We start from the raw sequence: 27,940 nt of genomic DNA on the forward strand, positions 1-27,940 counted from the left end.
GTCCAGGGATTGAATCTAACCCGAGTGATTTTGCTATGGTTTTTTACAGAACTCAGGAAATAATATAATAATACCAATTAGGTAAGAGAGCCTTTAAATAAATCATACACCAACTTGAATCTGCATGACCGACAAACATACAGGCCTGTAATTTCATCTTTGAAAGAGCAAGGCCATTTCCATTTTGCCAAGGGCACTTCAAGAGTAAAACCTTAAAGCCAATGGGAAACTTTTGAAGGGGGCACCAAGGCGTAGACCAGGGTAAACAGAGGCCATGGCAATGTCCCACAAACATCATCGAAACTGAATGTCAGGCCTAATACTTCACGGAGGCAATGAAGGCGATTGCCTCCATGCCCCTGGTCATTTTCTCTTAGGGTGCCCTTTACTATAAGGAGAAAATACCTTGGTGCCCTTGCCCTTTCAAAAATGACGCATACTGGCCTGGATTGTACCTTCTTTTTGTTTTCTCCAGTGAAAATCCAGCACATCATCCGTGTGTCCAGTAAAGGAGTAAATAGGCGCACTGGGATTAGACTGGCTCCAAAGCAATAAGCTCTTCTCACCCCGTCGCAACTGTGGCACGGTGGTTGTTACGATTCCATCACCAAATGGCTACCAACAACATTGAAGAAGAAGAAATTGAAAGAAAGTGAAGATGGAAACAAACTTAAGAACAAACTTTACAAAAGAATACAAACAACAAAACTATCAAAGAAAATGTACAAACAACAAAGCTAATGAAGAGAATGGAAACAAACTTGCAACAAGAGAAAAAACTGAAACAAACTAAGATCAAGAACACAAACAACAAAACTATCTACATGTACTAATGAAGAAAATTTAAACTAACTGAATTAAGAAAAAACACAAACAAAAAATCTAGGATCAAAATACTGGAACAAACTAACATAATAAATTTAATATATGGAAATTTGCATCGGGCTAAGGAATATTAAAGATGCTATGTCAGATTTTTGGCCGATTTGAACCAAAAATTTTGATTTAAAATTCAATAGGTATTTTGATGGGGGTCGAGAGAGTTAAAAGCTTTCATTTGAGCCATTGCACGAAAAAGTTCGCCAATTATTAGTAGCAGTGAAATAAAGTGCTCAAAATTAGTTTTTGTCAATTTTTTTTCATGGTTCCTGACCATCAAAAGTAAAAATAAACTTTTTTTCGTTAGTGCGGGTGATACTCTTTGAAATACCATTCACTAAAAAAAAAAATCACTTTTTTAATGTTTGGGGCCAAAAATCTGACATAGCATCTTTAATTTTGGTTTACCTAAACATGTACATGTAAACCATCACCCATAACACATAAAGAACATACAACAAACCAACAAGAAAAATCTAATGAAGAAAATGGAAAGAAACTACAAATATGAACTATTTTCAAAAGTTCAGCGTTTCTGTGATGGATGGAGTCGGGGATTACTCACCGTGTATCTAGCTCTCCACAGTGGTGTAGTGGTTCGTAACTCCATCACCATGGTCCGCGGATCCCTAACATCCCAAAACTACAACAAAGAAAATAATCAGTCATCTCGTGAGAAGAACAAAATATTCCTTACACACAAAACAACAGAGGAAAAATTGTCTTTCAACATTTGAGCACGTCTTACTCACATTGCATATTACTATAACTCATACATATTCAATGTCAAGAGTGAAAATCTCCAGACTATGCTTATTTGCTATTTATCTTCAAGTAGACTTGAATCCTTGATTCTGATTGGTCGATCCATCGCAACAAGGGGTGTGATATACACCTATATTGCACAGCCCATATCACACCCTGCATCTTGCGTGTTATTACTGACGCCAAATTTGTTTCCAGATAAAAACATTATCAAACGCTTGCTTGAAGGCCTTTGACAAAGACTCTGCTAGGGTCGAAACATCAGGCCATTAACTACAATACAAATCTGAAACATCTTGGTTTTCTTACAACAAAGCTGTCTGCCTACCTTTGCTGTACAGTCTTGACTTGCTGTAACTAGGAAGAATTCACTGCCTGGGTCCCAGTCCAGACCATGGATCTTACTCAGACTAGCTGAGATGTACTGCGCTGCTTGGCTAGTTTTCTGTTTCACACACAAAGACAAGATTGAATGGTTTAAAGACACTGGACACTATAATAATTGTTAGCATAAAAACTTACTTGATACCAAGCAATAGAGAGCTGTTGATAGTGAAAAACATTGTGAGAAACGTCTCCCTCTGAAGTGACGTAGTTTTCGAGAAAGAAGTAATTTTCCACGAATTTGATTTTGAGACCTCAGAACTAGATTTTGAGGTCCCGAAATCAAGCATCTGAAAGCACACAGCTTTGTGTGCTAAGAGTGTTTTTTCTTCCAATACGATCTCGCAACTTCGACGACCAATTGAGTTAAAATTTTCAAAGGTTTGATATTTTATGCACATGTTGAGATATGTACATAGTACACCAAGTGAGAAGACTGGTCTTTGACAATTACCAAACGTGTCCAGTGTCTTTAAATGTATGAAAGTCAAGGAGCACATGGTGAGGTATCAATGTAGACAAGTACGCGCTAATCCTCCAATCAGATTAGCAGAATGGAGTAGTCATAAAAACCTATATTGCACGGCTAATATCACTACCATGCGTCTTGTGTGTTCTATGTCACGCGCCAAGTTTGCTTGAAGATAAATACGTTATCACACGCGCCCTCATGGAAATACGGAAAATATAGCACTTCTTCGTCCCATATCCAACTCAGCCTTCAGCCTCGTTGGATATGGGACGCAGAAGCGCTATATTTTTCCGTATTCCACTCGCGCTTGTGTGATAACTTATATTTAGTTTGCAGTAACATCTGAACATCATGTGTACATTATATATCAAAACTGTGATAGGCTGTTTAAAAAAAAATATGAGTGTAAAGAGTGCGAAGCATGGTCACATACATTTATCATTGGTTGTGAAAGCCCTACTCAGCAATCTTGGGTGTTCTATATGATTTAATGCGCATTTTCTTATGAATCTGATCTTAATTAGTAAGTAAAAAAAATTAGTTATGAAAAAATAGGGGATTTCAGGTTAAAAACAGACAACAGCTTCAAAATTCCCGACATTATAGCTTTACGCTGAATCAAAGGAGAGATCAATCATGTTAGTAGGAGTTACTGCAACAATGGAAATGGGCACTTTTCACCTGTAAGCACATACCGCGACAACAATACTCGACCGATTGTAACAAACGAGGTGTCAAAATCACTGTAATAAAATTTTCCTTTTCCTGGTATTTTCATTTTAACAATATGAAGAACAAGTTTAAAATTATAGGTGCTTTTACTACAGCCGCATTCCTTTTTTTGCTGTCTTTATCTTTGTTCTATAGAGAACTTATCCTGCTACTTATTCATTTCGGGTTCTTCAAAATCTTAAGTAAAGATACATGAATGGAAGAAAAACAATACCCTTTTGTCCCACAGTCTGATGTCTCCTTCATGCACAGTTGCCAGGTAGTTGCTGTTCTTTTTATTCCATTTCACCTGCGCAGCTCCGGCTGTTAATAACAAAATAAATATTCAAAAGAATTAGTATTTCATTATTGAGAAATAGTTTTCTTTATTTTCATGTTTGGTTCATATATTTTATTAAAGTATCTGTATTCCTGACAGTGAAACACTTTCATCCAAACATTGTCATTTAATGTTTCCAGCACGTGTGAATGTGGCATTCTAATATTTGACTACCTGCCAAGTGTCATTCACATACAAAAACCGCACATTAACGACATCAGGTTTGGCGTCTAATGTTTCAAGGGTGTGTGAGTGCGGCATTTGGTTTGACTGCCTGTCCATTCTATGATCCGTCTCTTGGTCAGAAGGAATATGCAAACACTTCAGATCAAACCCTACTACAACCTGTCAATAACACACTGTACCCTTTTAGCACAACACACATCAAGGCCTGACGGGAAATATAGAGAGTTGGTGGCAGCAGATAACGGCTAGACGTATTATAGGCAAGTAAACATTTCAAGAATGGATTTCACCCTTTTTTTATATTTTTTAATTCATTAATAGTTTGTTCTTAAAAAACAAATTTACTTTGGCGGCAAGGCGTTTGAATTACAGGAAAATATCCAGAAAATACACAAGTTAAATAGAAGACAAAATTACACCCCATAAAATATTGATTTAGGAGAGAAAATACTTACAGTAATAAAAACAAAACTGTTTGTAAATTTTACACTGACACGCATCAACATTCTTCATTCTTTCAAAAACTTGTCAACCACAAACAAATTGGGTTGAATGAAAAAAAGAAAAAAAAACACCAAAATAGATGTTTGGTTAGATGTTTGGTTTATCGATTACCTATTTTCTGAAGCAGAACTTCAATTCATAGGTCGTATCTAATTTTACGGCTGCATCTAGTACTTCATTTAACGCATGATAAAGCGGAACAATCTAGCCATCTATAGCTGTTAACACTAGTTCAGACACAGCCATATAATTCACTCACCGAATGTGGAGAAAGACACAGATGGTTTCTTGGGTTCTCTCGTATCCCAGAGGTAGATGTAAGTATCCACGGAACACGTCGCTAAGACGTTGGGTTCAAAGACGGACCAGTTCAAATCACTACAGGAGGAAGGGGAGATGAGAAAGGTATGTTAGGTGCTAGAATAATTAATAATAACAAATTCTTATATAATAGCGCATTTCACAATTAACCGTATTAATGCGCTTTACATTGGTGCCCTGGTCATTGAGCCAATAACATCCCTTTAATCTTTCTCAGCTCCCCGAGAAGTATACAGCCTGGAGCTGCTGTGGAGCTCCAAAGGCTTTTCCATTCACAGTATCAACCTCTATCCTCGCATGTACCCATTTATACCCCTGGGTGAAGAGAAGCAGTTACATGTATAGAAACTCACACAATCCTCAGTCCTAATTTGTCTTTCTCTCCTCAAGCGCCATGAGGGCCTTCCTGAGGCGGATACCGGCGCTCTATTAAGTGTTCTTTATTATTATTATTATTAGGGACACAAGTGTCCTGACCGGGATTTGAACCCACACTCAGATGACCTAACCACCAGAAATTGAATTTGATGCTCTTAACCACTCAGCCGTGCCACTCTAATTAAGGCTATGGTTATGCAGCCTTGCTACCATGGGCAATGCGCCAAATAGATACCTCCAGTCAATAACCACTGGTAGGGATGTACTGAGAACTAACACAAATTGGCTCCCAAGAACACAACTACTTTGCGTGCAGGCTTTTCAAAAAATGTTGTTTGTTTCAGAGGGTTTGTACTATTTTGTCAGAAACTAAACAAGAGAACATTGGGTGCATTTGATTAGCTTCCCTGGGTCGACCCCGGTCTGCCCCCGGAACATGTACATTCGAATAGCTTTGACGTCAGTCCAGGGGCTCACCCGAGTCAGACCAAAGTGCCCTGCTATGGAGTGGGTCACTTGGGGGCTGGCCCCAGGTGCATGACATCACCAAGAAAGGGTGAGTGATCGTTCGATTAGCTCTTGTCAGGGACTCACCTGAGTGAGTGGATACAATGAATCAAGCAAACCCAAGGATGGAATTTGGGAGATTCAGTGTCATTAATAGTTATCATGAAGTTTAGGCCTACATGTACTGTACAGGTTTTGTAAACAGGTTTGCCCTTACATGTAGCACAAAAAGGATTCCAGTTTCTGATACCTACAGAGGAGTACAGGCTTTGAAATGCTTTGATATGCCCCTTGGGCTGTGATAAAGCGCTATATAAAAATCTATCTTCATTGCAGGGATCCATTTAGAAGATATTCAAAACTTAAAGCTAGTCCTAAGTTAGGACGAGTAACTTTTCCTTACTCCAGAGATAAGACTAGTCTTAACTCTTTGTGGCTAGGTTAGATTTATAGAATTTGAGGCATTGCATGGTGAGGTATCAATGTATATTTGGTTTGCGGTAACACCATGTGTGTATCTACTTGCCAGGTAGAGTTTGTTCTTAGAGAGCTGTCTTGCTTTATTCTACTGCCGCGGAGTAGATAATTGGAGGTTCGGGAGACTTCTCAGTTCAGAAAAGAACTGTCCTGCTTTTTAACTATTAGGTTAGATTTGCTCTAAATGTTTTTCAGTAAGGAGCCTGCAAATCACATGATGAGTCTGTTGTTGTAATGCAGAGTTCCACATTAAACAGTGCAATGAAATTGGGCCCAGTTTGTTTAGGCCTACATGTATACGTACTTTCTTCATTCCGTTTTAATTAGCATTTGGTCAGTGGACCATAGAGCAAGGTATGCCCCAGTGGGGCATTCCTCCCCAGAACCAGTGTAAATTATCTTCAAGTGGTCCAGATGGGTAGCTCAGTTTTGAAAAGCATTTCTATTGAATATTTAATCTGGACTAATGAAAAAATCGTGGACTAGTGAAACAGCAAGCTATGTAAGTCCTTCTTGCTAATACTGCAACAAGTAAAGGCCCAAGGGTGTTTTTCTAACTTTATTTTCTTGCAACTTCGATGACCAATTCAGGTTTGTTATTTTATGCATATGTTAGGATACACCAATAAGTGAGATTACTGGTCCTTGACAAAAATACCAAATGTGTGGAGTGCCTTTAAGGACGAAGCATGAACTCAGTTAATGATTGACCGAATGAGATCACACAGCTTACATAATCTTGATAATCAACAGTAATTTATTCTCATTTTTAAACCAACATAGTGATAACATGACTAAAACAGGTTTCCCCATTAAATATTTATATTAATTTAAAAAAATATATATCAAGTGTTAGTAATATTGTACACCAAAAGAGAAACTGACCCAAATTTACTTTATTAATATAAATCAATTTCCACGAGTCACAATGCACAAAGTCCGTATTCAAGAAATGTGTTTGGAATATTTCCCCAGTGAGTTCCTTGTGCTTTAAAACTTGAATAAATCCTTAAGGGGCCATTTAGAATAAATAGTGACTTGAAAAAAAAACGTTTTGATAAAAAAAACACCCTAATTTTGTAATTTTATTGAATGGCTTCAAATTAAGATGCTATGTCAGATTAACATTAAAAAACAGATTTTTTTGAGTGAATGGTATTTCAAAGAGTTACATCATCCGCTCTACTTTTAATGGTCAGGAACCATGACAAAAATTGAAAAATGCTTCTTATGAAACACAAAAGAATTGGTCACGTGATATATTGTCGAGATCCTGACAAAAACTAATTTTGAGCACTTTATTTCCTTGCAACTAATAATTGGCGGTCTTTTTCGAGCAATGGCTCAAATGAAAGCTTGTAACTTTCTCGACCCCCATCAAAATACCTTGCGTCAAATCGGCCAAAAGAACTATGTCACAGATATTTTAATTTAACCAGATTTTTTAAATCAAAGGTCTCAAACATCAGTTACAATGTAGTTTTTAATGGCTTTCCTGACACAACTTTAGTAATTAATCTTTGTAGTTATACCATGTTTAAATTGACGATCCTGGCCAGCTGGATAATTGACTTTCTTTTTTTCCCTTTATAAAAACTGATTTTCGATTTTCAGTTATTACATTTGACTTTGAATTTTTTAATCAAATTTTTTAAATCCCTTTTATCAATAATTTAAAACCCCTATTCGCCATTTGCAACACACAGTTGGAGTAATGTTGGTGTGCATAAACTCACAACAACTTTTTTAACAACTGTTGGTAACATTTCTCTACAATATCAGGGATGGATTTCACAAATAGTTCAGACAATTAAGTCTCATCTCGAGTTAGGACTAGTTACTCATCCTAACTTAGGACTAGCCTTAGGTTTTTCATGTCTCATAAACAGTCATAGGACTAGTCCCAAGTTAGGTCAGAAAAATTTGCATTTTTATCGCTGCCAAATATGGCTTCCTATTCAAAAGAACAGACTCCTACATTGTCGTTTTATCCTTATTTATCACTTAAGACTTTAAGGAGATATCAAATGAAAGGATTGATCTCAGCTTGTTTGGGACCGAAACAAAACACAGATGTGGAAAGTCCATATAAATGCTCTTACAATGTGCATATAAATAGCTGATAGATCCGACATAAACCGATTAAGCTCAAAAACCTTTCGGTTGGTTTTACAGCCTTTTAAAGGGTATGTACTTTTTCTTAACAAAAAACACAATGTCCACAGATATACATTAAACTTACACAGTTTGAAGATTATGATAGTAGAAAGCTTCCCTTGAAATTTTACTTACTGAGGTGCTGTACATGTAGTTTTTTCAGAAATGAGTAAAAGTAATAATTTTCGTCTTAGTTTTAGCATGTAAAAACGTATTAACCAGTTATGCTATGGTTTTGGTATAATATCATAACTGGTTAAGGGGATTTTACATGCTAAAATAGTTTTGGTCTCATGAGACCAAAACTATTTTGGGACTTGTTTTACTCATTTCTCAAAAACTACACAACCTTAGTTCGTAATATTTGAAGGGAAGCTTTCCACTATCATTATCTTCAAACCCTGTAAGTTTAATGTAAATCTGTGGACATTTTGAAAAAGTACCCGAATCCTTTAAGTAGTGAACATCTCTTGACAAGAACTTTTTTTTGTCAAAGGAAATGTTTGGTAATTTTTAAGACTCAACTGTGAGAATTCATCAAAGTATTTTTTAGAAACAAATATTTAACACACTGTCCTTAAAGGGAAGGTATACATTTGGTACATAATTACTCAAAACAAATATTAAAATTAAAAACAGACTTGGTAACAAGCATTGGAGAGCTGTTGATAGTATAAAACATTGTGGGAAACGACTCCCTCTGCTCTGAAGTAACAAAGTTTTTGAGAAAGATGTAATTTCTCACTAAAATAATAAAAGAATTCTAGCTAGAAGTCTTTTATTCATATCTGATAGCACACAAATTCGTCCAACAAGGGTGTTTTTTCTTCCATCACTTTCTCACAACTTCGATGACCGATTGAGCCAAACTTTTCACAGGCTTGTTATTTTATGCTTATGATGGGATACATCAAGTGAGAACACTGGTCTTTGACAATTACCAAACATGTACAGTGCCTTGAAATTTGGTTAAAAAAAACCAAAATCAGCCGTTGTGTTTTTTGGGGGAGTTTTCGGTTTTGAGATTCAGGTTTCTCAAAGTTCTCATTTCAGAAGGAAATTATTCACCAAAAAATGATTCTTGGACTCACTTCAAAGTCAATAATATTTTAGATAAACGAGTTATGTTTATCTTTCTAACCAATCCTGTATTTAGACCTTAACTTTAAACATTGGAGACTGCATAGTAACAGCATTTATTTACTTATTTTTTAAACACGAGGAGAACTATAAACTGCTCTCCTTTAATAGGGAGTCAATTCTCACAATGTCTTATACTATCAACAGCTCACCATTGATCCCTACAAAGTAACTTTCCAATTGAAAAAAAAAATGTTGAGTAGTTACCATCTAGTGCTTTTTATTTATTCTTAATTTGATAGTTTGTTTCTTTTGCTTGAACTGATCATGACTGAACTGAGACTATGCTGTCTGCTCGAAAATGTGGGTGCAAATATACTCGGTCTATTCTGCATCCATTTGTTGTTCTGGGCATGTTGGTATGGCAACAGAGGATCGGCTTCATCACTGTGGATGAATGCCTCCACGGGGAGCAAAGAGTCCTCCATTTTGGTGAAGCGGCTGGGTGCAGACTTATGCGAGTGGCGGCTCTGAGCGCTGAGTTCGGATCGTGGACTGGAAGAGGGGCGGGACTTAACGGACCAGGTTGATGCTCCAGAGGAGGCAGAGCGACGCTGTAGCTCCGCCTCTGTCATCATCATCCATCGCGATCCAACGCTGACATTTCTCGTTGGAGAGTGGGAGCCCTTTGTAGGTTTGGAGGTCTCCTGTAACATAGCATCTACTTTTCTCCTCAGCTCATCGTAAGATGCTGATGCTGTGGTTTTGCTGGTGGCACTCGGAGCCGTCTTGGGTCTGGAGATTGCGGCAGTTTTCTTAGAGGGGTTTGTGTTTCCTTGCTTGGTAATGGTCACAGCGGATGAGGGTTTTGGGCGGGGTGTTTTCTGAGGTTCTGACCATTCTAACGGATCATTCCAACCGACCGTTCTACGCTCGGAGATCTCATCGATATCGCGTTCCACTTTTCTGAGGATGGAATCAAAGATCTCATCGGCTGTTCTGTTGTCCATCTGTCCATGACGGTGGTACTCCATCGAGCAGTCGGGTTGCCTCTTCTGCTGATGGAAGAAACGCAACAGCGACATACGCTTGCTGTACTTACGGCTCTCTAGTCGCTGTCCGTACATAAACAGCGGCATTCGCGCATCCTGGTAGGATGTGAATGTTGACAGGGATCCAGTGCTGGAATGCAGTAGGTCGAGGCCATCTTTCAACTCGCGCATTTTTTTATTGACGAGACGTTCAGAGTGTTGATGCGTCTGGGTGTAAAACCGTTCCTGGATGCGTAAGCGGTTCACCTCTTTGTTGTTGACCCGTTTGGCTTCAAGCTCCTTGCGGGTGTTATGCCCCAGTGCCAGGGGCATTGTCTGAGGACACTTAGATGTCGTCATTCCAACCTCCAAGAATTCATCTCCAATTATAAAAGAAACAATCACCGCCCAAGAAACAAAATCTTAGATCTTCATCTTAAACGCTGGATCAAACATGTAGATCGAAATACTTCCTACAAATAGATGACTGCATATAAAAACCTCATTTTGAGGAACACTGTAATTGATCCCCCGATGCTAATAAACAAGCTTAGAGGAGCACGCACTGTGAACAAAGCCAATCCATCTGTAATAATTAATGAAGCCACTTGAGGCTTTGTGCCAGATACATTGTAACTATAGCTGCTCTATCTTTCCTCTCTGTTCAATCTCGCCAACGTGCGACTATAGATTGCCCAGTTGCAATGGCAATCAAAGGTTGTCACTACCATTGAGTAAACACCCTTTTAGCAAATCCAATCCGGCCAAAGCTGATCGGACGTCGATTATTTCCCGAGAGAGGGTAGAAATTAATTCCAAGCAGAAATTCAAACAATACGACGATGGCAACAGCAAAGTACAAATCCAATTTCTGATTCTGCGATTTCTCCGAGATCATAGAAATAGGTCCGGACGAGTGGGATCTTTTGTGAGGAGGCTGGCACAAACTGTACCACCACAAAATGCCTGGCAACCGATTCCACTTGTCTATTATTTTCCAATCAATCAGAAACAGGTAGTTCAGGAACTCACTTGTAGTGTAAACAAAACAGGATGTTACTATCAGTCAATATTTGTAATGAGGCAGTTCACACATTGTTAAATTAGTCCGTGTTGTTGTAGAGAACACAGACTTTTTCCAGCACTGGTGTCAAAGCTGATACAGTAACCCAATAATCAAATTACCATGACTTGTGGGTGCAGGGTTTGACCTCCGACCTTGGAGGTTGTACACATGGTGAGGTGTCCCCCCTTGCCATTCAACTCCAGGAGTGTGACACTGCTAGTTAAAACAACATAAACAGTGTTTGGCAAGTTAGTACCTTAGTGTCACATTCTTCAGTGGTGTTGAACTGGTAACCTAGACTGTAGTGACTGGGTGAGGTCGCTATGGAAATAGAACACCTTCAGTACACAAGGTCTACTCCAAAGGGAACACAAAGTAGTAGTAGCCGAGTATTAAATGATCGGGTGCTGTTGTTTTTTTTGTTCTGGTGAAAGTTTTCCAGGGTTGTTTTCACAAATCAGTAAGGTCACCGCTGGTGTAATATTCATGTTGTCATGATCATGTACTCAGTTGTAGCTTTCATTATGATGAATAATGCATTATTGTTCTTGGCATCAGTGTCCATAATAGGTGTTTGTATACCCAAATGGAGGCTTGAAGGTAAATGTAGTCTGGCTCCCTGTGTTGTTCAATGTGAATCTACCCTCACGATTGCATGTCTAAAGGGGACATGACCAACAAGTTTGCAACTTTGAACAAAATCTCTTGGAGTTACCAAATCTCTCCACACAGATCTCCTACTACAAACATTTAAAACTATTGATTTGGGAAGGGTGGTATTGTTACAATTTCTGAAGTTTTGATCAAGGGCTGAAAACAAGCTCTCCAGTATTAAGTGTCAATAATTCACAGATTATTTACTGGGAGGATTTCTGTAATCCCTTTATCTTGTCAGCTTGATAATGTGGTTAGTAAGCAGAGGCTCTTAATCAGCTTAAGTGAAGATTTGCAAACAGTGAGATTATCTGTTGAGATAAGCCCTCTGTATTGGCTACTTAAGGCTCATCTACACACAGAACATTCCATTTGTTGGAGGGGGATGTACGCAATTCATACAAATAAAAACACAGTTTTCTTATTTTCAAATGAATTAATGTGAAAGATTTACAAGCATTGTATACATGTAGGTCTTAAAAGAAAATCTTTTTCACACCAGGGATTAAAATTCACACTAATTGAAAAAAATCCATTATTTTAGGATTATAAACATTGAGTTGCTCCCCGGCGATAGTAATGGACTTGCCCAAAACTTTTCAGTCCAGTTGATGAATAATTTGTAGAAACTGCATCTCAGGGCTAACTAACTGTGAACAGTTACATTCCAGCAAATCTTTAAATACTTCACAAATTTTTGAGGGATAAATTGACCCTCGGAAAAAAAGAAATGCTGAGGCTTGGACAAGCAAGAAAAACACAGGAAAACATGGAGAAAAGAGGATTTTAAGGCTGTTTATCAGAACCTTTGTTGTTTGTAACTCACCATGGTCAAAAGGTTTGGGCGGTTAGGGGTTCCAATACCTTAGGCAACACACCTAATTCCTCCCTGGGTAAAGTAATTTAAGGCCAAATAATATATAAAAAAACAGTTGATCGTCCGGATTTTTCAAAAAAGAAGGAGGATGAGGGCCTTACTATTTACTATTTTTTTTTTTTTTTTAAGACTAGTAGTACTAGTAGTATTTCAAATCAAACAGGCCACCAATTCTCAGTTTGAATCAACCGCAAACTTATTTATACCTATTAGTTGCATGAGGACCTGCCTGTGTTAACGCTAATTACACTAACAGGGTCGGATAACACTAAAAAGATTTGCTGGTAGGGATTCACTAATACTGTATTATGAAACAGACGGTTACAAGTGTTCGAGAGCATCACGTTAGATTCGGGAAAAGCTTCTAGGCAGGTCCTTTTGAAAGATGGATTTAAAAAATATAAAAATATTCCGAATATGGATCAAAACCGAAACTCTTGGAAGGGTTAGATAAAGTCATATTGGAGGGAGATTTGTGTTGGCCATTGAATTTTCAAGAGAATCATGAAAGAAAAAGAAACAATTTTGATGCAATATTTGTGTGCTTTCAGATGCATAATAAAAGGCTTAAGCTGAAGTATTTTATTGTTTGAGTGATGAATTACTTCTTTCTCAAAAAACTACATTACTTTAGAGGGAGCCATTTCTCACAATGTTTTATACTATCACTAGCTCGCCATCGAATGTTACCAAGTAAGGTTTTATGCTAACAAGTATTTTTAGTAATTACTGATAGTGTCCAGGAAATTAAATGATATATTTGACAAAACAATTAATTATGGCTCGACCAATTTGGATTATTTACTCATCTATGACACTGGGAGAGATTGTTTCCTTTTGAATGAAGTGGTGCTTAAAAGTTAAAGCACCAATATATTCAAAAAGACAGAAAATCTTTCAAACTTAAAAAAAAAGGTATAAATTTCAGAAACACATCAGCGTGGTTTTATGTGACCATTTATTATTCCATTCAAAAATTCACACATATATAATTAGGAGCTTGGGATCATACACGTAGATGTTGTGTTGAATAAACTTTGAAAAGGGTACAGTTTTCATAATTAATGTTCAGTACATGTATGTAGCGTTTGTACAGCTTCTTTGGTTAGAAATTTGACATCATTTTGTCTTATTTTATTGAATGATAATAAACCTCTGATAAAACTGAAAAAGGGATTACATTGACAATAATACGTTTCTTACAAGTAAGGCTATTTGATTTTTGCCAATGTAATGCTAATTAGGTAACATTTTTAAATCAAGAAAGATACAATTAAAGCGACTTTTTTTTTTTCACAGGACTCCGGAAAGTACTAAGTATACAGTGCTAACACACATCGGTGTATGGGTAAATACCAAAATTAATATTCTTTATCCCGATGCAAATTTAACATCTATTATATCGTGGCGGTACCCGCTGCCAAACCATAGGATTCAAACTGCCTCTAGCTGCCGGGCAACCTCGGTAGTCTAGTTGGTAAGACACTGCTCTAGAATTGCAAAGCTCGTGGGTTCGAATCCCACCCGAGTAACATGCCTGTGATATTTTTTCACAGGACTCGGGAAAGTACTGAGTGTACAGTGCTTACACACATCGGTGTATGGGTAAAAAACAAAATTAATATCCTTTATCCCTGATGCAATATTAACATCAATTATAAAGCCACTTGCGTAAGTTTTAGTTGAACACAGTGTCTACTTCATAAAAAAAGAGTAACAAACTGTTGAATTTGAAATATCTGCATTTAGCCAGTTGATAATGGGGTACCCACCACATCTCTGACCAATGGGAGGGCAGCATTCAAACGGACACTGTGGACATTTCCTGCAGGCAATCATTTGATTTTTCTAATCAATTCTAACTACAATTTTAATAGTAAGTACGTTTTTGATAAAAACTACTAACTTTCTTTTCAGGCTCACTACCAAAGTACATGTACGACCCTTGCTTTAAGAAAAATTATATCTTGCATAAAACAATATTCTTATAAAGAATAATAGAATGTTATATCTTGTTAAAGGAACTTGTTGCCTTGGATCGGTCGAGTTGGTCTTTAAAAAGCGTTTATAACCGTTTGTTATAAAATGCATATGATTAGAAAAATATTTTAAAAGTAGAATATATATAATGAGTATCACTGAGTATCACTCGAAATTGCGTAGTTTTCTATTTACTTCGTTGACTTACCTGGTCGGCCATTTCTGACTCCCATAAATGGCCGACGTGTTAGTTCGCAAATAAAAAGGAAAACCACGCAACTGCGAGGCAAACATGTGTGGATCATTGTATTCTACTTCTAACAATGCATTTTATAACAAACGTTTACTACAAATGCTTTTCAAAGACCAACTTGACCGATGGAAGGCAGCGTGTTCCTTCAAGTGAGATGATCTTTGTGAAGTGGTGCGAATAGCCTTAAATTAAACTAAAAGTCATGCAAAGGACTGATGCTTTGTTATTGAAAGGTAAGGAGAGCAATGTCAGTTTGGTTTTTGTGGTAAATGGCATTGTAACTTACATGTATTTCTATTGGAACATTTCAAGGGGCAACAATGCAATGACCAGGTGCCTCTCTGAAGTACACACTGAATTGGGCAAGTCTAAACATCACAACAACTCAATCGACATATAAAGGTCAGCAATGATGCAATGTTCTTGTCTTTAACATTATTTTTGGGGTTGAACAAAGAATTTACTGAAGAGGGATTTGAACCAACGACCTCCGGATTAACGTGCTGGCACTCTACCAACTAAGCTATCTAGCCCTATATTGGCGGTGTCGCTATTTTGTCAATATCTTTGTTCAGGGTGCCAGTCAGAAGCCATACACTGCTGTGTAGCCAGGGATCACACCCAAAATACGATACAACCTGGGAAGCGGCAGCCAGGGAATCACCTTAAGGGGATGCAACTTTTTAATTTAGTCTTTATTTATGACAACTAAAACCTAGAATAACTGTCACCAATTTTAGTTAAGCTCTTGAAGTTCTTAGTGTCCCACTAATTGCAGGCATGGTTTGGGGTCGGATTAACTTCCTGGCAGTCTGTATGTTCCTAGCCATCTGGATTGTACGGAACGATGTATTAGAAACATGCCTGGAACCTTTATGGCTCGCTGTACGGAAGGCAACTCTTGACATCAGCAACTCATCATCATGAACTTTTGGCAATACAACAGCGACTGCTTTGCTATTCTTGTTTTGCGTATCTTTGACCAGATCTGTTTTATGCTGCAAATGAGGTAACTTGCTATTCTGAGTTGGGTCCCTGATCGGCAAACGGGTAGCATTGGACTCCACTGGTGATAAGTCAGAAGATAACGTCAACATTGATTCTGTCGATGATGCCGACTGCCCATTTAAGAACATCTTTCTGTGCTTCGTGCATTTTACAGACACGGAGACATCCTTTGCAGTGCTACGTGTAGACGGTGAAGCCTCCTCGGCATCGACCTGCATAGCCCACTGCTTGCTCGACTGCCATTGTTTTAAACACCGTCTACATGTACAATATTGGGTGATGACACTAGCGCCTTGAAGGAAGAGTTGCTTAGATCCTTGGATGGTATCACCGTCTGAGGCTTGGATATTAAGTCGATACGACCACAACTGAAAATGTTTCATCTTGGCCTCGGTATGTCTCAGAGACAGAACCTTTGACTTCTCGATTGCACTGAGACGCTTCTGCAAGCGGTTCTCCTCCTGTCTGTTTTGTCTCTCCACCCTCCAGGAGACATTGGCGATGCTAAGAAACTTGTGCCGCTGTCTTAGATCTTGAAGGACAGCAGTTGTCATCGCTCACCAAGGAATTATTCCTCTTCTTCAAATCCAAGTTTTTGCTTTTCCACTTCCCAAAAAAAGTAGCACTGGAGCTAGAACCAATCAAGGCATTTAAAAGTAGCTTGGTGATCTCGATGAACTCCACGCAATGTTTTTGTTCCGTAATACAGCGCCCTCACCCTCACAAAATGAAGCCAAACTTCTGTCTTCGTTTGGAGTTCAACTTTTATGTCCAGGTTCACACAAGTATCACTTGAGCAGGCCAATGTTATAGCTCAGTTCATAAAAAAACAGCTTCTAATCACTGTGTCCAAATACTGTTCAAGAAGAACTCAATAAAAATGAAATAGATCTGTCAGCACTTTGCACAACAAGACAAGAAAAATCCGTAATGTTGGGGTGTTTCATATAAAACTCATCTGCAGAAGACAAGAGGACGCTGTTCGAAGCATCATAACTTATCTCTCAAAACCACCTTCCTTCCAAGAAGAGATCATAAAAACATTCCAGATGTGGTTTCTGGCATAAACTAGTCTCCAATTCAGGTGTTTACTTGCTGAGTCATTTACCTCTCTCAGAATTGATAAAACAACAGCTGCCTAACATTGGACAGCAACCAACCAGAGATGTAAAGGAATGTGCAGTTATTTTTGCAATGGATAGATAGACTGAATATCGATGTCATTGTTTCAACAGAAACATACTATTATCATTTTCAAAATGTTTAATCCCTTAAGTACACCTTTCTGGCAGGAAGAAATCAAGATAATCCTAGTAACTAACACTGGGCTCCATTGGGGAGGGAAGCTCCATGGGGGTTAGAGGGAGGGGCCTTGTGATTAGTAAACATATCAATTAAGATATCATGTTTGATTTTTGGATTAGCATCGAGTCCTATGATCAATAAATCAAGCAAATATTGCACTGCCTGCCGCAGAGATAGTGACTCATTACATTTATGCCCTTTTCACACTGCAACCAATTCCCAGCAAGTACAAACCTGGGCAATTCCTGGGGAACTTTAACCCACCACCATCTCATATCCCATTCACACTTGCCGCCATTATACTGCTTACATTGATTTTGCTTACACTCCAGGCAATCTTGCCAAATGGGGCTCAAGTTCAGGGGAAAACTTGTAAGACTTTAGGACTTGAAGCTCGTAACTTTTACTGGAGAATGGGTAATACTTCAACACTCAACTGCATTGAATCACTTTAAATTAGAAATACAGTGAGGTGTATAGTTCAAAAACACAAAACCGCCTGACTTCTACAGTCGTAAGTTAACTGGCCCAATGCTCAAAGAAATTCACTAGCCTTGGGCCTGCGGTCCAGTGTTAATTCCGAGCCCTTCTAAACCCTACTGCTAAGCAAGAGAACCTACATGAATTTATTGGGAAGAATGGCTATCCAAGGAACTGTTTAATTACTAGTAAATAATATTTTTTGTTAAAGCGTATACCACGGTAAAAAATTGTGAAACTTTATTGAGTTGTTATGTGCTACAATACGCCTCTCTTAATATTAATACATGAGTTGGCACAATTCTAACCCAAAACAAGGTCATTGGCGCAGCCACTGCAAGTGATGGTGGACGTGCGCCTATTGCCTTGCCTCATTTTGGGTACTAATTATTGCGTTATTCAAGATTTGTTGTCCTTGCCCTGACAAATTTGTGAGGGCGCTCAACAATTTTGTCCGGTCGCTACATTTTTGACTGGGCACATTAATTTGGTATTTTGGTAATTCTGGACGGGCAGGACGCCTGCCGCAGACTGCTTGTGGAGAACCCAGTGCAGTCTACTAAAGTCACTTATGGTAAGGCTATTGGGTTATGAGTGCAGTCAGCTAAACTTGCTTGGTAAGGAAGAGGGGCGATGAGTGTTTTCAGATAAAAAATTGTCTATGGTAGGTAAGGAGTTAAAGACACTGGACACTATTGGTAATTGTCAAAGACTAGTCTTCACAGTTGGTGTTTATGCATTATTATGCAACATATGCATTAGATAACAAACCTGTCAAAATTTCAGCTCAATTGGTCGTCAAACTTCGAGATATTAATGAAAGAAAAACACCCTTTTTGCACCATGGTCACACGAAGTTGTGTGCTTTCAGATGCTTGATTTCAAGACCTCAAATTCTAAATCTGAGGTCTCAAAATCAAATTCGTGGAAACTTACTTCTTTCTCGAAAACTACATCACTTCAGAGGGAGCTGTTTCTCACAATGTTTTATACTATCAACCTCTCCCCATCACTTGTAATCAAGAAAGGTTTTATGATATATAATTATTTTGAGTAATTACCAATAGCGTCCAGTGTCTTTAATGATCAGTTGGACATGACGTACCTGATAGCTCTTGTATGTGCCTTCAATGAGCTCTGTTGAATCCAGTCATTGTGGTGTTGTACGTAGATATCAGCAACTTGGTTAGACTAGGGAAAAGGAAACAAATACTGCATTTAATAGCCAGACACTTTTCAAATTTGTTCACCAGAACATGGAAAGTTTGGTTTAATTCCTCGGAAGTTTCACAGTATCACAGAAGGGACCTGCCTCAACACATGACACAGGTGGATAAAAACAGATCAGCTCTCCGCATGTAAACAAAAAAAAGATAACCCAAATTTGTTCCTGGTGTTAAAAAACGACTGCTATAAGTGTGTCTAAAAGAAATTTGCATCGGTCGACGCCATACAGATTGTACGAGTTGGTCTATTAAAAAAAAAATTAAACCGCTTGTTATGAAATGCATATATTGTTAGACACATGATTAAAAAGTAGAATAAAATGATCCACACAAATATACCTCAAAATTGTACGGTTTTCCTTTTACGTTGTGAACTAATACGGCACGCTTTTTTGTGGGGTAAAATTTGTTACTCCTGAAAATGGCCGACTGTTTTACGTTGTTGGCAGAGTAAAAGGAAAACCAAGCAATTTTCGAGGCATATTTGTCTGTTTGTGTGGATCATTATACTCTACTTTTAAAATACCTTTCTAACCATACATGCCATCAAACGGTTTCAAACGCTTTTCATGAACCAACTCGCCCGATCCGAGGCAACGTGTCCCTTTAATCATTTAAAGCTCTATTAAACTGGGCCTAGAGATCGCCTAAGCAGAATCACTCCTTTAATCTGAACTTGCTCTTCAGATTCTATTTGATTCCAACTCGAATACTCACTGCAGTCACAAACTCCTTGTTTCTTTCAGTGTGTGGGTTCCACTCCACCACACTCACATCCCATTTCATCATCCCTTTCCTCTTGACTCGAGGAAAACGGAGACTTGGGTTGTCCAGATTTATGATGTCTAGCCCGCGCCGCCTGAAGGAGGGACAAAACAAAATATGTTACAAACATTTCAAAATTTTAGTGTTTTTTTTTTAAAGAAACGATTCAGGCCTGATACTTCACAAAGGCAATGAAGGTGATTGCCTCCATGCTCCATAGTCATTGCCTTGGTCATGTTGGTGCCCTTTAAATGCTCTGGCAGTAATAGTTGGTAATTTCCCCATAGGATGCCCTTTACCAAGAAAAATGCCTTAGTGCAGTTGCCACTTACACGCGCCTATTCTGTCTGTCATTTTATTTTTAGTTTAAAGGCAGTGGACACTATTGCCAAGTACTAGAAATCATTTTTAGCATAAAACCTTACTTGTTAAAGCCATTGGACCCTTTCGGTACAGAAAAAAAAAAAAAAGTTCACAGATTTACAAATAATTTACAGGGTTTACAGAAGGTAATGGTGAAAGACTTCTCTTGAAATATTAGTCCATGAAATGCTTTACTTTTTGAGAAAACGGTAAAACAATATAAATTCTCGTTAACGAGAATTACGGATTTGTTATAAACACATGTCATGACATGGCGAAACGCGCGAAAACAGGAGTGGGTTTTCCCGTTATTTTCTCCCGACTCCGATGTCCGATTGAGCCTAAATTTCCACAGGATTGTTATTTTATATATAAGTTGTGATACACGAAGTGTGGGACTTGGACAATACTGTTTACCGAAAGTGTATAATGGCTTTAATGAGTAATGGAGAGAGGTTGATAGTATAAAACATTGTGAGAAACAGCTCCCTCTGAAGTCAAGTAGTTTTCAAGAAAGATGTCGTTTTCCAAGAATTTGATTTCGAGACCTCATATAATCAGATTTTGAGGTCACGATATCAAGCATTTGAAATCATACAACTTCGTGTGACATGGGTGTTTTTCTACCATTATTATCTCGCAACTTTGATGACCAATTGAGCTCAAATTTTCACAGGTTTGTTATTGAATGCATAAATGTTGAGGAGCTATGTTGAGATACACCAAGTGAGAAGACTGCTCTTTGACAATAACCAAATTAGTGTCTAGTGTCTTTAAATGTACACAAAGGAATTGGCACCCAGAATGGTGAAAATGGAGCCGGCATTGAATCGTTATGTTTGGGGGGTATTCTGCATTGTGTAATTGGTCTACATGTCAACTCCTGATGATAGTTATTCCAAAAAAATTATAGACAATGTCAGGATTAGGCACTGTCCAAAACCTTGTTCAAACTTTTTCAGTGAATTTTACGTCTCAGCTCTGCGTTCTCCGTGAATGTACAGCCTAACTAATTTGTGACGCTAAAATTAGCACAAACGTTCCCATTCACAGGAAGTATGAACCATGCTTTTTACAGGGATGTTCGATATTTATCATTGCATATTACTCACCCAGCCAGCAGAGCAAACCCTCCGGTGCTGTCCACTGCCATGGCGGTGGCCTAAAAAGAAATGGAACACAAATTTAGTTTCATTTGGCAGAGAGACTAGTAAGCCTAGCTCAATAAAACAGTAGAGGGCAGCAGCTGACGGTACAAAACACCGATGCAATGTACAAAGTGTCTGACATAAAAATCGTAAAGAAACTGAGTTATAGCACTCCAGTTCCTGAGTTACACTTAAGTACTGAACTGTACTCCACTGGGTCTAGTGTGCAGTAAAACTTTGCAAGTACCCGGAAGCAAAATATCCACTATGTTGTTTAGGCCATTGGCCTATGAATTTGGGTCCATGTCAGTGAGTTTTTCAACTGGGTGCCGAGTTTGTGTTTGTGCGTAGATGTGCCAAGTTTGTGGGTGGGTGCTGAGTTCGCAAGGTGCTGAGTTTGCAGGTGCAGAGTTTGCAAGATGCCGAAGTGACCGACGATCAAACCAAAACAATCGGTCCTACTAAAAGCCGACAACAAGGCGACAACAAGTCCAGAGTGCCGACAACACGTTGACAAAAAGTTTAAAATACCTTTTAAACAGCAAACAAACCAAAGATGTATTAGAGCTATCCTATGTGTGCTTTGTAAAGTTACGGACCTCCGACAAAATCTTACGCTAGCGGAAGTTTTGACCAAGGACGTGGGCTACATCATCGTGTGAAAGGAACCCTTGTTTATTGAACGATGCCCATACAGCGCATGCTATTGTGGGTGCTATCTTGTCCAACTAAAGGTGATCAGGATTATCAATTCGTCATATCACTCTCATGTCACATGAGGGTTGGTAGTTTTTTAACTTTGCAGTGGGAAAGCTCACAAAAACAGTCACACACGGTGATAACAATAAACAATACACCACGCTCGTAAATTTGGTACCAAGGGACCCTGGCTTGTTGTCGGGGTTCGTTGTCGACTTGTTGTTGGCTTTTAGTAGGACCCGTAACAATAAGTTACAATAAGCGCTGTGTACAGTTCAGCAGTAACACTAACAAACTTTCACAAATTATCATAGTTGCGATAACGTAACCCTCCTGCCGACACCGTAGCCGGAGGGTTACGAAGCTTCCGCAATGTGTGCAGGGCGAAATGGTTTTCACGTACAATTTTGACAACTAGTCAGCAGATTTGCTCAATTTTTACCACTTTTGAAAATCATGACACAAATTCTAGGAACACGAACTTGATCCTCAATGTCTAATGAATCCTACAATACCACTCAAAACACCATTGAGGAAATAATTTGAAGAAAAAGAACAAAAATTTACCATATCCCAAAGCGAAAGAGTACAAAATGTTTGAAAATTCAAATCTGAGGGGGGCGGAGCTTCGGCTGTTTGTGCACGTCACAGACTCAGCGCTGTGTGTGGTGCATTCTGTATCCCTGCAACTGTGCAGCCGTAGTCTTGTACACACGGTGAGATGCGGAAATCAGAGAATCGGAGCGCCCGCTAACGTTCGATTATTAGGCCAAATAACAAAAAATACCAGTTGATCGTCCGGATTTTTCAAAAAAGAGGAGGATGAGGGCCTTACTATTTACTATGTTTCTTCAAGATGGCCGCTAAGTATTTCAAATCAAACAGGCCACCAATTCTTCAGTTTGAATCAACCGCAAACTTATTTATACCTATTAGCTGCATGAGGACCTGTGTTAACACTAACACTAACAGGGTCGGATAACACTAAAAAGATTTGCTGGTAGGCATTCACTAATATTTTTTTATGAAACAGATGGTTACAAGTGTTCTAGAGCATCAAGTTAGATTACTAGGCCAGTCCTTTTGAAAAGGTGGATTAAAAAAATAAATAAAAACTTTTTTTTTTATTTTTATCTTTTACAAAAATCGAAAAATAGTAAATAGTAAAAAAAAGGATGCAGCCCCAAAAAGGGATGCGGGCGAGGACGATCAACTGGTATTTGTTTTTATTTGGCCTTACAAGCGTGTACAGTTTTTGCCGTGCATAGATCAGAACGCTGGTTGTGTGTGACCGCGCGACACCAATGGTCTTGGAACCAAGACTATGGCTGCTCAGTTACCGGGATACACAATGCACCACACGCAGCGCTGAGTTGTTGACCCCGGTGATGAGCGCACACACAGCCGAAGCTCCGCCCCCCTCAGATTCAAATTTTCAACCTGGGACATTTTTTACTCTTTCGCTCGGGGATCTGGTAAGTTTTTGTCTTTTTCCTTCAAATTATTTCCTCAATGGTGTTTTGAGTGATATTGTAGTAGGATTCATTATTAGACATTGAGGATCAAGTTTGTGTTCCTAGAATTTGTGTCATGATTTTCAAAAGTGGTAAAAATGGAGCAAATCTGCTGGCTAGCTGTCGAAATGTACGTTTTTAACCATTTCGCCCTGCACACATTGCGGAAGCTTCGTAACCCTCTGGCTACGCTGTCCGCAGGAGGGTTACGTTATTGCAACTAAAATTATCAATAACTCTTCTTCCCGAATCCCTGGACTATTTTTTGGAAAAGTTTCCGTATGGCGCCACCACTTTTTCATTCGAAATAAAATAATATAGTATCTAATTTACCTGATTGATATATCCCTTTTTGTAAAAATGAGTGAAAAGGTGGTGGCGCCATACGGAAAGTTATCCCTATTTTTTTAATTTATTACATATTCGCTCCATGTGGCCATGGTCTGTTGTCTCACTGTCACTGTGTCAGTGTCAGTGTTGTCAGTATCATGTCTGTGTCACTTAGTGACTGAGTCACTGCCCTGTTCTGTTGTTGTCAGTTCCCTAATTTCAGTCACTGACACTGACTTCAGACATGTCATTATTGTCAGACAGCAGTACATGTTGTGCACTGCGTGTCTGCATGCCATCTTCCCCTCGGTCAATGTCGGTCGATGCACTCATGACACTCCGGTCGTCTGAACTCAGTCTGTGCTGAGAGTGGTGGGATGAGCATTAATGATTAGATGTAGACTAAAAAACAACAAATCCTTTCCAATTAATATGGCGAACAAAATGCAACAACTGTTATGTAAATAAGTTCTTGACATACCTGCGTTTCCTGATAAAATTCCACCGACACATTCTCGTTATTGCCCCAGCGAGTCGCCATTTTTCTTGTATGAAAGCGCGCCCTCAAGCGAGAAAACGAGGCCATTTTAAACATGGCGGCCTCCATGAACTCACTTGTACGTCGAATTATGTGCAAGAAATTCTATAATATTTCGACATCCAGTGGCCCTACGTGTTATTCATATATGCAAGGGAGTAGTTATCATAGCTCACCAAGTCTGTGTAAATATTCTAACACTAGAAACAACGTAAGGAAGCTAGAAAAGATGCTTATTCAGAAAAAGTAAGTTCCTCTGCGGTCCGTCCGTTATGTGGTTTTGTTGTCGTTGCATTGCTATTAATGATGCTATCCACGCCCCCTCCTCACACAGTCCAGTGCACACCATCTGACCATCATGACGCGTTGGTCCACAATTTACACATAATAAAACCAAAAGGGTTCTGAGAAATATGTCTGAACTTCTTAACCTTTTCCTGTCTAACTGATAACTCTAAAATACTTGTGTTCAACAAAGTTGTTTCTCTCACACAACGTTATGTTCTCTTTTGTTTTTTCAGGAAAAAATTCTACTATGATCCAATGAATGTTTCACAGCTTGGAAAATTGGTAAGCTCGAAGTCAAACCTGGAGTAAATTTAGTCAAATTAATCAAATTTCTGAGAAAAAAGGAAGGCCTACTATTACTAACTTTAGTTGGAACAAGACACTAAAATGGTTCACAGTCATATTTCTGTCATTGATATTACTTTTAACGTTTTTGACCCATTTTGTATGCATTTATATTAAATATAAGTGCATAAAAATGGGTCAAAAACCTGAAAAGTAATATTGACAGAAATATGATTGTGAAACATTTTTAGTGTCATGTCCCACTTTTTTTTAAGTGAACCTTTCAGCTACTGCTGCTGGTCACTTAATTTGTGAATACAAGTAAAGTAAATAAATAAATAATTAAAATAAATGTTGAATTGAAATCCTTCCTAGGCAACTGGAGTAAGCGGAGGCAAGACCAAGGTGCAGCGGGAGGATAGCATCCGTCTTCGAACCTACAACAAGATTCTTTTTGATAATCTGAGGGACATGATGACTACAAACCTTGTCAGTGATGAACTGGAAGAACTTCAAGTCTCTTTAATAAGGGTAGCTATGTGTACTGTATGTGATGTTAATAATAATAATAATTTGGGGGTCTAATCGTCCTTACTCGCAGCTAGAGCTCAGTTGCGAAGGACGCGGCTACAACGTGTTCGAGAAGCAGGCATGCAAGGGGCGCATTCAGCTGCCAGCCACATCAACCCATTATGACCACGAAGCACAGCCAAGATTAAAAGTGTTTGATTTTTTCCTGAGGGAGGAAAACCGGATAGTCTGGAAAACCCTCGTGGCACAGCAGAGAACCAACGCACAACTCAACTCACATATGGCCCCGACCGGGAATCGGGGTCACCTTGGTGAGAGGCGAGCACTTTACGCACAAGCCAACCGTGCCACCCAAAGTATATCTGTGTATTGAGTGAGGCATACAGTAGGTAAAAGAATCGGGATCATGATTATCAAAATAAGAAGAGAAGATGATGAAGGAATTTCAGTTTTAGATGTGGGAGGAAAACCCCAGAGAATTATTCCAGGGAAAACCCACGCAGTAAAGTATTAGGGACTGAAAACCCAATCCACATTGTGCCCTCGGTGGGATTTGAACCGGGGTCCCAGAGGTGGAAGGCGAGGCAAGACACCACTACACTAGCCCTAGTCTGTGTTTGTTTTGAAATGTCTTCATCTGTAAAAATTTGTTTGGAGAAAAGCATTCTTAATTTAGTAAAAAAAATCAGGTGATGCAGCTCCAAGGAGTGTTGGCAGAATACTCAATCAGTTGTTGGTAGCTCATGGAGACCACGGACAAAACAAAAAAGGGAAAACAAAAGGTCTCTATTGGGTGCTCCACAAGGAAGTTGTGTACAAAGTCTATGGGAAACTGTTAAAGGAACACATTGCCGTAAAAATTGGTTGAAGTGTCTCCAAATGTTCGCAAAGCACAACATGCAATGGAGTATCACAGTTTAATTGGTTAAGAAACATTCCACTGGACTTTGGAATCGCAATAGTTTCTACATACATTCATTTCCCTTGCTTACAATAGGTACAAGTCTCTGGTGATATGAGCGCATGCCGAGTGTTCTGGATGGCAACCGGCTCAGTGGAAGAAGACGATAGAATTGAAGAAATTCTCAACCGATACAGAGGTCCACTCAGGTATGCATACTAACTAGTTCATTGAGAACCTTATTGGTAAATACATGCATAGAACTATAAGGTTGTTATACACTCAGAAAAAAATGGTTCTCTGAGTTCTCAAAGAGCCTCAAAGTTGAAGGAACACATTGCCTTGGATCAGTCGAGTTGGTCTTTGAAATGTTGAAAAGCGTTTGTAATCATTTGTTATAAAATGCATATGATTAGAAAGATATTTTAAAAGTATTTTTAAATGATCTACACAAGTATCACTCGAAATTGCGTGGTTTTACTTTTACCTTGTCGACTAACATGGTTGGCCATTTTTGTGACTCGCATAAATGGCTGACTAACCATTGCATTTTATAACTAACGATTACGAACGCTTTTCAAAGACAAACTCGACTGATCCAAGGCAACATGTTCCTTTAACCCACTACATGTATACCCAATAGCCATATAATGTAAGTTCCATGCAACCACTTCCTTATTTACCCCAATAACTGTTGTAGCTCTTCAATAAAACATGAAGGGTTTCTTTCTTCAGACCAAGGGTAGACAACAACTCTGTTTTTCTATCGTTTCGGTTTGTAAATACCTTTACTAAAATCAAAATCATCTTGAGGTTATGCTTTTCAAGAGTTGATTGTGAAGTCTCAAATCTAATTTCTGCTTTCTGCTTTGGACAGTCCTTTCAATTTTATTGGAACAAGAGAGTTGACTGTCGCTCAAAGGTAATTTCTTCCCTTTTTATCTTTTTATTACAGGAGAGCCTTAATCTCCCATCGAGTTTTAGGAAAAATTCCTCCGATCTTCTTCATGAAAGACAAAGTGAGTGCAAACATCTCACAGGTAGAGAGACTTCTCTCAATCGCGGATTTTGGACCCAAGGAGGAGCTGCCGGAAGCAAAACATCTTGAAGAGGAAGCTGAGGAGATACTCGAACCTGTTGGGAAGATGGAATTTATCAAGAAATTTGAGAGGACTTCTAAAGAAGATGACGGTGGGATAGCTCAGCCGAGCTTGTTCGGTATCGACCATGCCGCACTGAACCAAATGATTCGGACACAAAATAAGAAAATTGAGGGCGAGGACGCCCCATTGACAGGACTGGAAGAAGATGCTGTTGACATCGATAAGAAGTTTGCACAATTCCGAGCATTCATGAAGAAAAGAAAACTGAGCAAAGCCGAAAGGAAACAAGCAGCTTTCTACATGGGAGAGTTGGATTCGTACAAATCAAATCGGCTTAGGAATCTTAGAGATGATGTACAAGATGAAGAAACATCAGAAGTAAACATTGAAGATCTCGACTCTGATGATTATGAGGAATACAAGGACAAGTAAAC

At 38.8% G+C, this 27,940-nt stretch overlaps 2 protein-coding genes across 2 annotated transcripts in view; one reads left to right on the forward strand and one right to left on the reverse strand.

Moving 5' to 3' along the window:
* Nucleotides 1-24,401, reverse strand: part of LOC139935219 (GATOR2 complex protein WDR59-like) — a 42,913-nt gene extending 18,512 nt beyond the window's left edge. The window contains exons 1-9 of the mRNA XM_071929712.1: nt 24,342-24,401; nt 21,282-21,331; nt 19,759-19,900; nt 18,921-19,006; nt 4,501-4,619; nt 3,447-3,535; nt 1,973-2,089; nt 1,445-1,522; nt 456-615 (exon numbers count right to left, since the gene is read on the reverse strand). Coding sequence (XP_071785813.1) covers nt 456-615; nt 1,445-1,522; nt 1,973-2,089; nt 3,447-3,535; nt 4,501-4,619; nt 18,921-19,006; nt 19,759-19,900; nt 21,282-21,331; nt 24,342-24,401 — 901 coding nt within the window. The remainder of the gene's footprint in view (nt 1-455; nt 616-1,444; nt 1,523-1,972; nt 2,090-3,446; nt 3,536-4,500; nt 4,620-18,920; nt 19,007-19,758; nt 19,901-21,281; nt 21,332-24,341) is intronic.
* A 62-nt stretch (nt 24,402-24,463) lies between these two features.
* On the forward strand, nt 24,464-27,938 carry LOC139935188 (putative ribosome-binding factor A, mitochondrial). Its single transcript, XM_071929662.1, has 5 exons — nt 24,464-24,644; nt 24,920-24,968; nt 25,347-25,502; nt 26,500-26,612; nt 27,359-27,938. The coding sequence occupies exons 1-5, from the start codon at nt 24,466-24,468 to the stop codon at nt 27,936-27,938; spliced, it is 1,077 nt and encodes a 358-aa protein (XP_071785763.1). The 5' UTR covers nt 24,464-24,465.
* Nucleotides 27,939-27,940: the final 2 nt, after the last annotated feature.

Source organism: Asterias amurensis, chromosome 3 (assembly GCF_032118995.1).
Source record: "Asterias amurensis chromosome 3, ASM3211899v1".
In the NCBI taxonomy this organism is placed as follows: Eukaryota; Metazoa; Echinodermata; class Asteroidea; order Forcipulatida; family Asteriidae; genus Asterias; species Asterias amurensis.